The sequence below is a fragment of the Tursiops truncatus genome, chromosome 4, assembly GCF_011762595.2.
Source record: "Tursiops truncatus isolate mTurTru1 chromosome 4, mTurTru1.mat.Y, whole genome shotgun sequence".
In the NCBI taxonomy this organism is placed as follows: Eukaryota; Metazoa; Chordata; class Mammalia; order Artiodactyla; family Delphinidae; genus Tursiops; species Tursiops truncatus.
This window is the reverse complement of record NC_047037.1, coordinates 63,343,616-63,360,022: the sequence shown is the minus strand read 5'-3', so window position 1 is coordinate 63,360,022 and position 16,407 is coordinate 63,343,616. Positions and strand designations below refer to the sequence as shown.

At 42.6% G+C, this 16,407-nt stretch overlaps 1 protein-coding gene across 2 annotated transcripts in view; it reads right to left on the bottom strand.

Moving 5' to 3' along the window:
• KNG1 (kininogen 1) overlaps nucleotides 1-12,380 on the bottom strand; it is a 28,136-nt gene extending 15,756 nt beyond the window's left edge. Inside the window, exons 1-5 of one of the 2 annotated variants that reach the window (XM_019946028.2) lie at nucleotides 12,189-12,380; nucleotides 9,861-9,971; nucleotides 8,780-8,864; nucleotides 5,637-5,809; nucleotides 4,407-4,514 (exon numbers count right to left, since the gene is read on the bottom strand). In XM_019946028.2, the coding sequence (XP_019801587.1) occupies nucleotides 4,407-4,514; nucleotides 5,637-5,809; nucleotides 8,780-8,864; nucleotides 9,861-9,971; nucleotides 12,189-12,380 (669 nt within the window). The remainder of the gene's footprint in view (nucleotides 1-4,406; nucleotides 4,515-5,636; nucleotides 5,810-8,779; nucleotides 8,865-9,860; nucleotides 9,972-12,188) is intronic. The other variant, XM_019946029.2, reaches the window with a different exon arrangement.
• Between the last annotated feature and the right edge of the window lie 4,027 nt (nucleotides 12,381-16,407).

Genomic DNA, 16,407 nt, shown 5'->3' with positions numbered 1-16,407 from the left:
AGAAGACCTAAATAGACATTTCTCCAAAGAAGATATACAGATTGCCAACAAACACACGAAAGAATACTCAACATCATTAATCATTAGAGAAATGCAAATCAAAACTACAATGTGATATCATCTCACACCGGTCAGAATGGCCATCATCAAAAAATCTACAAACAGTAAATGCTGGAGAGGGTGTGGAGAAAAGGGAACCCTCATACACTGTTGGTGGGAATGTAAATTGATACGGCCACTATGGAGAACAGTATGGAGGTTTCTTAAAAAACTAAAAATAGAACTACCATACGACCCAGCAATCCCACAACTGGGCATATACCCTGAGAAAACCATAATTCAAAAAGAGTCATGTACCACAATGTTCACTGCAGCTCTATTTACAATAGCCAGGACATGGAAGCAACATAAGTGTCCATCGACAGATGAATGGATAAAGATGTGGCACATATATACGATGGAATATTACTCAACCATAAAAAGAAATGAAATTGAGTTATCTGTAGTGAGGTGGATGGACCTAGAGTCTGTCATACAGAGTGAAGTAAGCCAGAAAGAGAAAAACAAATACCGTATGCTAACACATATATATGGAATCTGAGAAAAAAAAAAAGGTCATGAAGAACCTAGGGGCAATACAGGAATAAAGATGCTGACCTACTAGAGAATGGACTTGAGGACATGGGGAAGGGGAAAGGTAAGCTGGGACAAAGTGAGAGTGTGGCATGGACTTATATATACTACCAAATGTAAAATAGATAGCTAGTGGGAAGCAGTTGCACAGCACAGGGAGATCAGCTCAGTGCTTTCTGACCACGTAGAGGGGTGGGATAGGGAGGGTGGGAGGGAAGGAGCCGCAAGAGGGAAGAGATATGGGAACATATGTATATGTATAACTGATTCACTTTGTTATAAAGCAGAAACTAACACACCATTGTAAAGCAATTATACTCCAATAAAAATGTTTAAAAAAAAGACTTAAATGTTCAGTATGTTCACTGTTGGATGCTGCAACTAAAAAAAAAAAAAATCAGAATGTCTGGGGGAGTGATCTGGGAATAGGTGTTTTTTAAATCTAGGCTAGTGCTTCTAAGGTGCAACATGCCCTGAGAACTACGTAGGAAAACCCTTAAATCAGTGCTTTCCAAACTTTAATGTGCAGATGAATCACCTGAGAACCTTGTTAATATGCAGATTCTGATTCAGTAGCTAAGGGTGGAGTTGAGATTCTACTTTGCTAAGAAGCTCCCTGGTGCTGCTAATGCACTTTGAATAGCAAGGCCTTAAATCTTACCAATTGTGGGCAAAATATTTCATTTCTATTTCATGTCCTTTAATTACTGTAACAACTCTGTGATATAGGTGCTATTATTCTTCACGATTTTACAAATGAGGAAGTGAAGGCTCAGAAAAGTTATACCAAATCTGATTGGCTTTGTGACTCCAACCAGCCTTTGCAACTCTCTGTGTTGCAAAGAGAAAACTTAACTGGGGGTTTATAAACAGATGCAGCAAGATTAAAGCTAGATAACATTTAGGCCTCTATAACCTCAAACGGCTAAGCATAAAAACAGAAGATGTTAACAGATGCTTAAAGGGCCAGACTCAACTCAACCTGACAAAATTAAATAGTGGCTAGAACCTATGTGTTTAGAGGGTTCCTCTCTCTCTCTCTTTCTCTTTTATACTATTTTCTAAAATTCTGGTAAAATATATATAATATAAAATTTGCCATCATAACCATTTTTAAGTGTATAATTCAGGGCCATTTATTACATCCACAGTGCTGTGCAACCATCTCTACTATCTATTTCCAATAGTTTTCATCACCCCAAACACAAATTCTGCAACCATTAAGCAAAATCTCCCCGTTCTCCCTCTTCCCAGCCCCTGGTAAACTCTAACCTACTTTTTGTCTCTATGAATTTGTGTATGTTGGATAATTCATATAAGTGAAATCATATACTGGTTGTCCTTTTGTGTCTGGCTTATTTCACTTAACATTTTCAAGGTTCATACATGTTGTAGCATATATCAGAATTCCATTCCTTTCTATGGCTAAAGAATTGTTATATGCATGTCACATTGTGTTTATGCATTCCTCTATCGATGAACATTTGGGTTGTTTTCCACCTTTGGCTATTGTGAATAATGCTGCAATGAATATTGGCATATAAGTATCTTTTTGAGTCCCTGTTTTAAATTCTTTGGGGTATATATCTAGGAGTATAATTGCTAGGTCATATGGTAATTCTACATTTAACTTTTTGAGGAACTGCCATACTGGTCTCCACCATGGCTGCATGATTTTACATTTCCATCAGCAATGTACAAAAGTTCCAATTTTTCCACATTCTCCCCAATACATGGTATTTTACAATTTTTTAAAATTATAGCCATCCTCTAGGTGTGAAGTAGCATCTCATCTGTGGTCTATACTTACATTCCCCCTGATGGCTAATGACGTTGAGTATTTTTCATGTGCTTTTTGACCATTCATATGACTTCTTTAGAGAAATGTCTATTTAAGTTGTTTGCCCATTTAAAAATTTTGTTGTTGCACCGTGGAAGTTTTTTATATATTCTACATATTAAGCCCTTTTCAGATATATGATTTGCATATATTTTCTCCCATTCTGTGGATTGTCTTTTCACTCTCTTAATAGTGTCCTTTTTACTTCCCCCCCCATTTATGAAACAAACACATGCTTGATTAGAAACATTGGGAAGTATTGAAGAGTTTCAAAAAGTATACAAAATCAGAAAAAACAGCCATAGTTCCAACTAAAAGTTAGCCATATTTTATATTTTGGCATATTTGTTTTTCATCACTTTTTATGTTTACATCTACTTTATGTACCTGAGTAAATCTGTATGTGTAATTTTGTACCGTGCTTTTTTTTGTTTTTTACTTAACATACCGTAACCATTTTACTAGGTCACTAAAATCTCTGCAAACATAATTTTAATGGCTGCACATATTCTACTGTATGGATATACTGTAATTTGCTTAACCATTCCATATGTTGAAAATATGTTATTTTTAATATTTTCCTTTTAATAAAAAGTCAAAATTAACATCTTGCTGCCTGGATTTCTCATTTTCTTCCCATATAATGGACGTTGAGAAGTAGAATGACTAGGTTAGTGGTCCTCAACCTTTCTGGCACTAGGGACTGATTTCGTGGAAGACAATTTTTCCACAGATGGTAGGGAGTGGTGGGGTGGGGGAGATGGTTCAGGCAGTAACACGAGCGATGGGGGAGTGATGGGGAGCAATGGGGAGCGGTGGGGAGCAATGGGGAGTGCTGGGGAGCGATGGGGAGCGATGGGGAGTGATGGGGAGCGATGGGGAGCCGTGGGGAGCCATGGGGAATGGTGGGGAGCGGTGGGGAGCGATGGGGAGCCATGGGGAGGGATGGGGAGGGATGGGGAGCCGTGGGGAGCGATGGGGAGGGATGGGGAGCCGTGGGGAGCGATGGGGAGGGATGGGGAGCCGTGGGGAGCGATGGGGAGGGATGGGGAGCCATGGGGAGCGATGGGGAGGGATGGGGAGCCACGGGGAGCGGTGGGGAGTGGTGGGGAGCTGTGGGGAGTGATGGGGAGGGATGGGGAGCGATGGGGAGGGATGGGGAGCGATGGGGAGCGATGGGGAGCGTCAGATGAAGCTTCGCTCACTCGCCCGCAGCTCCCCTCCTGCTGTGTGGCCCGGTTCCTAACAGGCCTCAAACTGGTACCGGTCCACGGCCCAGGGGTTGGAGACCCCTGGACTAGACGAAGGGACTTGCAGCCACCCCTTGCTTAAAGAACAGCCTTCTGCTAAAATGCAAATAGCCCTGGGAAGGTCATCATGCCTTATCATCTTAACATGCACTAACTCCTGCCACTTTGAGATGCTCTCTTTTAACATAATTTTGGTTCAGGTAATAAGATATCAACCTGGAAAGGGCCACTAAGGGAGAGAGACACAGGATGTACTTATTAAAGATAAAAGTAGGGGAGGGAAGGTGAAAGAACAAGCAGAGACAAGTTGGAAGTGAAGGAGTGTCCTGGGTAGAGCTCGGGAGCCTTGTAAGGGCATTGAGCACACGGGGAGGAAAGGAGACAGGAAAGCGTGAAGACATGAAAAGACAAACTTGACCGTGGCATCATTTTGTCTCAGGCTATTCCTAGCCTCTGGTTATATCTGTAAATGCTTATTGCCAGATGTACAGACTCTGACCAGCTGGGTAAGCAGCTTGACCAATGATGTGAACTGTAGAGTCTCAAGTGAAAGTGAATGTGAGCTGCGTATGTCATCAAAAATTTTAGCGACTGAGACTTCCTCCACAGCTGAGAGTTCCCACACCTGTAAATACTGGACACAAAAGGCTAAGAACTTTATGATTAGATTTTTGCCTACTTACACCATTTGAAAGGGACTTGCAGTCTGGAGTTAAGAATAGAAAATTCTCCTTGGAACAATTAGTCTGCACAATTGAGTAAGTAATTTCATAGTTCCATCCAGCCACCACCTGAAACGATTTTGGATTGAATATTTAAAGGGCAGTTTAAACATAATTCATAGTGTTAGGAGGAGCTTAGAATACTGCCTGACATTTCATAAGTGCTCAAAAATACAAACTATTATTATTACTAGGCAAAAGTCATTACTGAATAAATATTGAGCACATTATGACTCTCACACCCTTCAACACAACACACACACACACACAGCTACACATCTGAAAATGAAAAGCAATTTATAGATGGAGTTAATGTATTTCCTTAAGTAAGACCTAGCAATATTTCCTCTGCCAGGCAACAGGGAAAAAATGATCTGTTGAATTTTGTAAAATATTAATAATGCTTTTCTAGATGGATAAAGAAAACTTTGGAGCTGGAGTGGCCTTGACCAGTAGCTCCTTAGGTTCCCAGACTGCCAGACAGTAAGATTTCTCCTGCTTTATCTAGGGTGGGTCCCACCCTGATAGCTGGATATGGACAGAACTGAGGAGAGCATGCATCTTGCATGAAGGCAAGTCGGAAGGTCAATTAAAAGCAGGAAATGCTACTGACCAAAGTGGGTCCCTCATAATTAGAGGCTGAAATCCAAGGGGCCCAGTCAGTTGTCAGTAAAGTCTTCATGAACTGAGGCAACAGAAAGGACCAGATTTACAAGTATTTGCTTTTTTCTCTGCTGAAATGGAAACCATAATTTAGAGGGTACCCAGCAAGCTTTGCCAACTTTTTTAGGTACAATTTAATATTGGGGGGCCATGTTTGCCTCCTAATAGTTAGGTGATGAGAGAGTCTTCTTAAAACCCTAAGGCCAGAATGACTTTTCCTTTTTACCATCTCTAGGAGAACATGCAATGCTGACCACCCATTCATTAAAAACAAATCTCCCAGGAAGGGGGTCCGATTAGGCTCCCTTTCCCCATTTACATACTGCAGTATCCAAATCATTGTGCCTGAAGAGAAAGGCTTTGCCTCCTGAGCTAGTCGTATGAGAACATGAAAGAGTTCCTCACCACCACCTGTGGAATCATATGTTTTCCTCGGCCAAAGGTTTATTTTAGGTAATGAAACTCTAAACCATAAAGATCTAACAAATTCTAACAATACTATGACACGGGAAAAATTAAAGGACAAACCTGTCTTTGGGCCTTTTTTACTTCTTTAAGATCAAAGAGGTGGGAGTGATCAGTGTTGTTGTTAAAGTGTTGAATGGCATGTCTCAGTACAGGTTCCAAGTCGGGGCTTTCGGTTGATATGGGGTGCAGGCAGCCAAGGCAGTCGTACTGGGCTGTCACCAGGGGGCCCTCGGCTTGACAAAGAGCAAGCAAAAGGGCAGCGTTAACAAGCAAAACCTGCATTCACATACATTGCCCTAAATAAGTCAGATAATTTGGAAGGCCCTGATAAGCAAACTTTCCAGTAAGTCCTAGTATGCCCTGGAAAAAGAGAACACAAGACTGAATGATAGGGAAGACCTATCATTCACTTAGGGACATCTTATATGCATCCTATTGTGCATAATTATTTTAAATTTATTTTAAAGTCATTTTAAATTACAGAAGTGATACACGAATTTATCCTCATAAAATTAAAACATTACAGGTGCATTTTTATTTCTTTTTCAGTGTTAACCAAAGCTCCTTGAAGCCGGGAGCAGGATGTAATACATTTTGTATCAATTCAATCCAACAAACATGTATTTCGCACCTGCTATAACATGCCCTGTGTTGAGCATGGCTGCGTGGATGCATTAATTCGTTAGTAATGGCCACTGTCATGAAGGAGTCAGGAAAAGTCAAGGGGGAGAGACCGAACTGGAGATGGATGATTTCAATATAATTCAGCAAGAGATTGGAAAGGCAGGAGCCCAGAGTGAGCCCAGGGAAGCCTTTCCTGAGGAGAACAGGCTGAGCTAAGAAGGGTGAAGAGCAGTCAAGGTCAACCTCTCAAAACAAGGTGTGAGGCCTGAGGAGAAGGGAGGGACGGCTCCTGAGGAATAAGGATGAGGCAGGCACCGTGTTGTACACACATCTTAACCAGAGCTTATAGCAGGAGGCAGGGAGGGGTGGTCTGAAGTGTGAGCAGTCTGAAGGGAGGCCTCTGCTGTGGAGTCTGGGCTGTGCTCTGTAGGCAGGGATTCTTAACTATTTTCCTGGGTCATAGGCTCCTTTGATGACCCTAATGTAAGCTATGGCGCCCTCTCCTGGAAGATGCACATACTCACAACCTTCTCCACTTCTGGGCATTCCTAGACCCTCTGAGGTGAATTGAGAATGGTCCCCTGTAAGAATGGGGAGCCACCGAATGGGTTTTAATAAAATGATGTAAAATATTTTAAAAAGGAGAGAGTCTGTGTTAAATCACCACTGTTCATGACACACAGCCCTGACTCCCTGGTCAGTAGCAGTACATGTGGCAAAAAGGGGAAGAAATGAAGGAGTCCTGGGCCCCTTGGCCCTGGGGCTCTCACAGCCCGAGGATGTAAGATCCCCCAGTCAGCAGTTCAACGCAACCCCCCTTGCAACTGTTTCTCGGCATTCTCTCCATAAGTTTGTGTCAGGAAATGACATATTGTGTGAATATTCATAGCTTTCCCCCCTCCTTTCCTTGTAGAAGTTAGGTTGAATCAGGGTAATGGGCAAAGTTAAAAAACTAGAGGGAAATAAATAAATAAATACTGTTGAAATAATATTTACATTTTTTCCGAGAAAAATATACAGACCCTTTGAATAAAATTGTTTCTAAGATGGTTTCTGTTAAAAAAAAAAAAAAACCTAGAGGGGATGACATGGGAAAGATGAGAGAATTACTGATGGGAAAACAAAACAAAAAAAGATGAACACAGGAGGTGAAAGGGAGAGATGGAGAAAAGCCCAGAGGATGGTTTGCCTGACCTCAAGGGCAGCTCCCACTGGTGTAGGGGAAGCAATGGAGCAGCCTTTGAGGGTGAGATGAGCAGGGAAAGACGCAAACTCAGTTTTTCTGGGTGACAATGATTTTCCACCCTGCCTCAACATTTCCAGAGAGATTTTTAAATTAAAATGTTTCAAATTTTGAATTCTGAAACATATCTGGCCAAAAAGTTTTCAGAGAAGAGATTGTGGACCTAGCACTAATTTCTGAAGGTGTGGCAAAGAGCTTTTTCTCTCATGGTACATAACGTGCCCTGCTCTGGATAATGTTAAAATGTGCTTACGAGATAGAGCTCTTAAACCAAATAATAAAAAGCTACCCCTATCAAAAGATTTTAATTACTTGTGATTTCTGTTTTGGACTATTTTTCTTTGAATGCAACTTCTTGCAGGAACGGAAACTCGAGGGATATAGTTTTTGTGGGTACCATTTAGGGGATTAAGGCTGGAATAGAAGGACCACTACTACAGTGGGGTTCAATAGCATGGCTGAGGATGCTGTTCTGGAGCTTAGGTACAAAACGCTATCATGCAGAAGGCCAGTTCCAGGATGGCTTTTGTGACTGACTTCACCTAGACGTGCCCATCCTTCTGTATGTGGCACCTCTGCCACAAGAGGGAAGGAGCTAACAGTGGTCATCTGTTGAGAAGTTTCTCCATACTTAGATTCTAAAGGAATATCGTTTATGGAGGGTCTATTCCACCAACTCTGCTAACTGCTAGCTGTGGGGTCTTGGGCAAGATATTTGACTGCTGTGGGCCTGTTTCCTCATCTGTGAACTGGGGATATTAACATTTGCCTCATAGAGTTGTTCTGAGGAATAGATATGTTAATACACATGAAGTGATTAGAACTGTGGCTAGTAATAAGGGCTCAATAAATGTTAGCTATTATTACCTTTTCCTTGATTATCATTAATACATTATTATGATTACATCTTCAGGTGTATCATCTAGTTTCATTCTAAACAATTGTGCAAAGTGGGAATTACTGTGATCTCCTCTTATAGGTAAGGAAAAGGAAAGCCAAGAAGGTGAGAGCTTTGAAAGATTCCAGGCCAGATCTGACCTCAAAGCCTGTGCTACTCTCACTCTAGGACGCTGCCTACAGTTGAAGCCAGTTCTGCGGCTTCTCATCCTTTTGCACACACCTAATACAATGCTGCTCTTGAGGAAGAGAATCAGGATAGCGCTGAGGGGCGTGAGCCCGGCCCCACCTCAGGACTCTGCCGCTCCACCCCCTCCAGCGCCCCCGCAAGGCTGCAAGTGGTATTGCCACTGCTGCCCTCCGGGAAAGAGGGGTCTTTGGTACCACACAGAAGAGGTTCATTTTTCCCCAGGGCAGCACCACCAGGCACAGCAGCTACCTGGAGTAATCTGGCAGGTCTGGGTAGCCACGGAGAACTTCATATTCCCCCTCTTTGCCACCGTCGCTGTGCATTCCCCTGTAGCCTAAGAAGAAGAAGAAAAAAGGATTAAAAAAAAGATTTATCTTAATCTTTCAAATGAAAGCCACCTAGTACTATTGCTAAATACGGCTTTCCTTTATAAAACCTTGTCAAGGCCTTCCCTGGTGGCACAGTGGTTGAGAGTCTGCCTGCCGGTGCAGGGGACGTGGGTTCGTGCCCCAGTCCGGGAGGATCCCAGATTCTGCGGAGCGGCTGGGCCCGTGAGCCATGGCCGCTGAACCTGCGCATCCGGAGCCTGTGCTGCGCAACGGGAGAGGCCACAGCAGTGAGAGGCCCGCGTACCGCAAAACAAAACAAACAAAAAACAACCTTGTCGAGATTTTTTATGTTTTCTAGCAGAGTTTTGAGACACAAGAATGAATGTTTTGCAGCCTAATCATTATTTTATACAAGCCACTGATATTCGTGAAATATTGGAGGAAAGGCAGTTTAAATGGCGAGGTTTTAGAGTATGAACCTTTGTGTTGTTTTTTTTTTGCGGTACGTGGGCCTCTTACTGTTGTGGCCTCTCCTGTTGCGGAGCACAGGCTCCGGACGCACAGGCTCAGCGGCCATGGCTCACGGGCCCAGCCACTCCACGGCATGTGGGATCTTCGCGGACCGGGGCACGAACCCGTGAACCCTGCATCGGCAGGCGGACTCTCAACCACTGCGCCACCAGGGAAGCCCTGAATCTTTGTTTTGAGCCCCAGAGATATTTCTGTTTCATCAAGATGCACACAGTGCCTGAGAACCAGCCTGCTAAACTGTCCTCTTGATTTACCTTTCAATTTCAGTGTTCAAACTGCATACAGGAAGCCAGGGTTTTGACATTGAAGAGGTGGCTCCCTGGACTGGGAGGAGAGTGGCTTGCTTCTCCCTCAATTACGGCCCAGCAAGAAGCTGTGCTGTGCCAGGGCAGGGTAGGCGTTAGGTTAAGACAGCCCTTGGTAAACTTGGCCGAGAAAACTAGAGGCTCGGAAACTGTCAACACACTCACAGCTTGTGCAGAGTCATTGTAGTCACAATCCTGCCAGGTTTTGTCACTTTGAACAGGACAGTTGCCCTCCTTGATTTGGTACTTGAAGGAATAAAACGTGTCAGGATCATCCTGAAAAACAGCAACCAAAGATACGTACGGTTCATCTAACTGACCCAACGGCAAATCATTTGAGTGGGATCTGGTGCAGTTATATTTGATCTTGATTTGATTCAATGAAGGCAAAAACATTTATTAAAAATATTGAAAGTTTATAAATATTTACTTGGAGGAATGTTCATAATATACTATTTACAAATATATATATATATTTAAATTTCAAAGTAGATCCATAGTTTTAGCCCATTTTTGTAGAAACCAATTTATATGTAAATATATATAAAATTTTTTTTTTAAGTCTGGAAAAGTACGCAGCAAAGCTGTTAAAATGTGTGTCTTTCAGTGGTGGGAGTACAGTTCTCTTTCACTTTCTTCTTTCAACAAACATTCCTGAATTGTCTATTTTTTTGAACAAACATTATTTTTACAGTTAGAAAACAAACCAGAAGCCTTTTTTTCATTAAAAAAAAAGTAACAGTTATCTGGATAGTGGGAATAATTATGGGTAATTTTAGTATTTTTATGGGCATTGTTTTGTTTTCTATTTAGTATAGCATGACGTGAAATAATAAATTAAACTTTTAAAGTATAAAGGTGCTGATTTAGATGAGCCTTCAGATGCAACGTCCTGGTGTGTCAGAACAGCAAGGGACTTCAGAGGGGATGTTGTCCATCTTCTCAGTTTGCAGGTGAGAGAAAGGAGGCCCCAGGTAGATGGCGTATGCCTTAGGCAGCCTCCCCACCTTGGAAAGGCAGAGCCAGCTCCGGATGGCAGGTCTCCTGACTCACCAGGCAGTGCTCTCTCCACAGTGTTTGCATTTGGGAGATGATGCAATCAGACAAGATAGACTCTTCTAGTTCCTCCTAGGTCTCAGATTTTAATAAAACCTAAGTGGTCATGGTACAGGCAGTCCCCACACAGCAAGGTAGAGATAAAGAGTGATTCTATGGACATTTTAGAATAAAAAACCACATTTGCCATGGATGTCTGCCAATAAAGACTACAACCATACTAGAGAACACTAGGACTCACAGGACTGCACAAATTTGTGAAACAGAAAGGCCGGACTTTCAGAAGACAAACAAACAAAAACATATCTACTGGGCTTTTTCCTTTTTCCTTATCATATCAAATACCTGGGGTTTTTTTTCACCAAAGTAATCAATTGCTTAACTATCACAGAAACACAATGTTTTATAGTGAAATTCACTCAAACAAACTATATTGAAAAGATTTGTAATTCTTGAAGTCACATACCCTGTCAGGGTTTGTCTCCATCCTGAGTGCATCGATCATTGATTTTAAAAAAGTGCTAAAAATCAAGTAGAACATGGCTGTTACCTTGATGCATTCAGCCATATGGACTTCATGGCAGGTATTTTGTCCAATGCAGTTGAACCAAGTTAGTCTCATTTCTGACTCCTCTTAGACAAACCTTCCCTTTCCCCTAGCTTAATTGAGGTATAATTGACAAATAAAAATTGTATATATTTAAGGGGTACAATCTGATGAACTGAAACACATGTATATTGTGCAATGATTACCACAAACAAGCTAATTAACACACCCATCACCTCACATACTTATATTTTTGTGGTGAGAATACTTAAGATCTAGGCTTTCAACAAATTTCAAGTGTACAATAAAGTATTATTAGCTATAATCACCACACTCTACATTAGATCCTCAGGACCTATTCATCGTATAACTGAAAGTTTGCACCCTTTGACCAGCGTCTCCCCATTTCCCCACCTCCCAGTCCCTGGCAATCGCCGTTCTACTTTCTGTGTCTGTGAGTTTGAACTTTTAGACTCCACACATAAGTGAGATCGTATCATACTTGTTAGATGTACCCCTTTAAGAACCCATTTCCCACCTGAGGTCTGGAGGTCTTCATATTGTTGTCTAGGACTGGTCACCCAGTAAATCCTGCTGCTGCAGCCTGACCGAGTTCCTGGATTCTCCCACTCTGCACAGTCCCTTTAAAATTTCTCCATCTACCTTTGTTTCATTTCACCCTAGGATATGCTGCTCTGATCACCCAGGAGGAGTCATACCTTTCCCTTCACCCCCAGGCCAGAGAATGGTGTTGGTCTTTTCTAAGAGCTGTAAGCTTCCCTTCGATTATCAGTTCTTTGGTGATTGGGGTGCGTGTGTGGCGTGAGGCCTGGGCTCCAAGTGACAGCACAAATCCCCAATGACCTCAAGGTTAAACACAGCTCACTCACCGTCCTGATGACCTCAGTTACGCGGTACAATACAAATTGGTTGCCACTTTTGTTTCCACTGTTATATTTCTTCAGAGCAGTGTCTGCAGCTTGAAATACATCCGGGTCGTTGCAGTCGATTTCTTGGGAGGAATCCTGGGTTAAACTTGGTAGCAGCCTGGAGCAAAGAAAAAGGATGGTGATTAATTTCATGATTTAAGTCTCCCTCTGGGAGTTTCACTAAGAATTGGGAGCCAATTAAGATGCTGATTTTAACTATCTTCAGCCTCTTTTTCCTCCCGGCTCTCCTCTCCCTGCTGCCTCAGTGCTCTGGGGGCTGGCTAATTCCTGCTGCCATGCACTATTTGCTTATTCCAAAAGGACAAATGGCCCTGCTGGGTAATCCAAGCAGATTTCAGGCTGAAACATTACAACACTGGGGTTGTTGACCTGCTTGTTTGCATTTGGGGAGCATGTGGGAGCACAGAGCACATTTCCTGGTAATTGCACAACTTTGTCTAGCAAATCAGAGCAGACTCTAATAAAGGAAGAGAAAAAAACACCAACTACCTCTGTTATTCCCCTGTGACTTTCCCAAAGCCATTTATGAAGGTCACTGCACGTGGCAACAATGAAACTGTAGATACAATGTGCAGACACCTTTCAATAAAATTGCTCTGCATGTTAACTTCTCTAGCTGCAGAGAAGCAAGCTGCCAGCAATCATATTGCGTGCCTGGGGAGCCCATGCACAGCGAGGTAGTAAGTGCTGGGGGTCCTACACCAGAATATTGGTGCAACTAAAAATAAAATATGGACATCCTTTCTGGTCTGTGTTCAAGCCAGCCTCTCTCTACTCACTTGCATTAGTTCTAGAAAGGAAAATGCTCCCCAGGGTGGAGGAGAGAGGGGAGAAGCATAAGAAGAGATGGGTTGGGTGAAGCCCTGCATCCCCAGGCCCTGCTTCTGGCTTGGTGTCTTTCACTACCAAGCCTCCGCCACCTGTCTGAGAAAGATGGGCTATTCGGGGAGAGGTGGTCTAAGACAAGGGCTAGCCCCTAGCAGAAGTTTGCCCTCAAGTCTTATCCCCTCCCTCACAAAAAAGGTGTTTGACTTCTCTGTTGTTGATAGGGTCTCTAGCTTGGCAATTCCGTCTCCTGAGAGCCCTTGGAAAAGAGGGGTCAATGTGGGCTGAATGGCGGCCTTGTAGTGGAGTGGCAGGAACATTTCACTTGACAGTAATCCAACCTTGATTCCAATCTAGCTCTGCTCCTTAATTGCTCTGTGTTTCTGAGCAAGCCAGGGTCATATAACCTTTCTGAGCTTCAGTTTCCTCCTCTGTTAAATGTAGAATAGTATCTTCATGTTTTGTTTTTTTTTTGAGGAGTGAATGAATTAAGATATGTACAGGGCCTGGTAATTAGTTCTTATAAATTATAAACACATTTAGAGTGGGATGGTTAAGAATCCCTGATTTACTGAAGTGGTTTCAGGTGCATGGTGATAGCAGAAGGTAGATTCCAGTATGTGTGTGTATTGAGGCGGGGTCGGGGGTGGTGTAGGAAAAAAAAAAGCTAGAGGTGAAAGAGACTTAGGTAAGTTCTTAGGCTGGGAAGAAGGAGAGATGTGCAAAGATGGAGATGCTGAAGCTGGGAGAGTGAGCTGAAGCTGGGAGAGTGAGTGGCTGAAGGTGCACGGTCCAGGAGGACTCGGAAAGGAATACGAGGCTGATCGTGGTGATGTTTCAAGTGAAGACTCAAAAACCGGACTTGGAGGAAGGTGCTCAACAGACACAAACGTTCAGTTATGAGATAAATAAGCACTAGGGCTATAATGCACATCATGGTGACTATATAGCTGACACTCCTGTGTGATATATAGGAAAGTCATTAAGAGTAGATCCTAAGGGTTCTCGTTGCAAGAAGAATTTTTTTCTTTTTTTTTAATTGTATCTATATGAGATGATGGATGTTAACTAAACCTACTGTGATCATCATTTCACATTTATGTATATCAAAGCATCATGCAGAACACAAACTTACACAGTGATGTATGTCAATTATTCCTCAATAAAACTGACAAAAAATTTAAAAACACAGGACTTGGCAGCGTATACAGGAAATATAATAAGTAGCAAAGAATGTGACTTTGGAGGAGGCTGATCTGGGTTGTAATCCCAGACCCACAATTTACTGACTGTAAGATCCTAAGAAAGGAATTAAACGTCTTTGGGCCTCATCTTTCTTCTCTAAAAAATAGTAATGGTGGCAACCCATTTTTCTTTCTTCCTTGGAATACAGCTAGACTTCATTTCCTGGAACCACAGTGTTGACACTCTAAGTATTCAATAACTAATATGACGAAAGCACTGACCAATCAGACCAGATACAACAACCAGTCAGAAGAGTCACCAGCCATAGACAACTAGGGTGACACCTGCTGAACGCCAGCCCTGCAGAATCACATTCCTCCATGAAGGCATGGACACAGGGAGTGGAAAAAGGTGAAATCCAGGAAGACCAAAAAAACACATAGCTTAATAACCCACAGAAGCATTTGAGCAGTGTTTTATAATTTTTATTAAGTCCTTTCACAAATATTGCTTGAGTTATTAAAACTACTTCCTGGAAAACATAGGATTGAATGCTCTCAATTCATTTAATTAAATGCATTCATAATATGCAAATAGTTGCTACAGGTGAATAATGGGGTAAGAAAGGATTCCTACTTACTTTAGGGACCTTACATTGTTCTAGAGGTTTAGACAATATACCACTGATTGCTCCTTTTCTAGATTTTTGTTGTTGTCGTCATATGATAGCTAAAAAGTATACGAATGCTTCTTTAATGTTTGTTATAATTAGTAAATTGTGGGACTTGGATTAGAGCTCAGATCAGTGTCCTTCAAAGTCACTCTTTCCTATCAGTTATACACCTGTATACAGTGCCAAGTCCAGTTGTAACTGAACAGGACCCTTTGGGGCCTTCCCAGGACCAGACCCCCACCGCATGTCCTCTGCCTGCCTCTTGTTTGTAAAAAGGTTTTAGTCTCCTAGACCTTCCCTGAGTTCCACAGACAGATTCAAACAGTTACTAACTAGGGAAGTGAGGGAATGCAGAGGAAGAAAAATCAAGTCCAACATAATCTTATCCATGACTGTTAGTTTAAACTAATGCCTTGATTTATGACCCCAAACTGTCCTGTGGCTTAAACCAGCTGGCTCCAAGCGGGCTTAAAATTGATGACCCTGGGAGGGTCAATTAAGAATCGAAACTCCTGAACCATCACGAAGGCTCTAAGAAATAATAAAATGCCTCCACCATCGCTGTTGCTCTCTCCTAGAAAGAAGTTAAGGGATCACAAGACCACCATTGACTAATTTGCTTTGCAGGAACACATAGATCAATCACAATCACCAAGAACACATCGAGTCACAAGATGGCGCCAGGATGTCTGCAACTGAGGTCTTATCAGGAAGCGAAAATCACAAAGATCCCCTCCCCTTTACTTTTTTGCCTTTCAGAACCTTGTACCCCGGCCAGCCAGGAAGATAAATTTGAGAAAAGTCCCATCTTCCACGCTGGCGCCTCCTCCACTAATAAACCTTTCTCTGATCCAAACTCTGACATTTTTTTTTTGGCTTCACAGTGTGTCAGGCACACAAACTTAGGTTCGAAAACACTGTTTTTGAGTTTTCACTTGAAACACCACCGTGATCAGCCGTGTATTCCTTTCCAACTCGTGGACCGTGCACCTTCAGCCATCCCCTCACTCTCTCAGCTTCAGCTTCTCCATCTTTGCGCATTTCTCCTTCTTCCCAGTCTAAGAGCTTAGTTGCTTTCACCCTTAGCTTTTTTTCCTACCCCACCCGCAGCCCTGCTGTTAGAATCTACCTTCTGCCAACACCACACACCTGAAACTGCTTCACTAAGTCAGGTAGAGAGAATCTAAAGTCTTAGTAGCCTGTGTCTATGCTTGAGACTTGATTTGGGAAGAAGGAGAAAGAAAGAGGATCCAAGTGTGAGAAAGGAGTCTTTTGAGCAAAAACGAATAAAGAGAAGTTATCTGAGACTAGAGTGTCCCTAGCCTGGGGAGAAGAGAAGAGAAGAACAGAGGACTTGTGAAGCAGAGGACACCTCTGTCCTGCTTTCTGGGGCTGTAGCTTGGAGGCAGCAAGATCTCAGGGAGAGACCAGCCATATGGTGTCTCTTGGCAGTCATGTCCATTAGCATCTTACGGA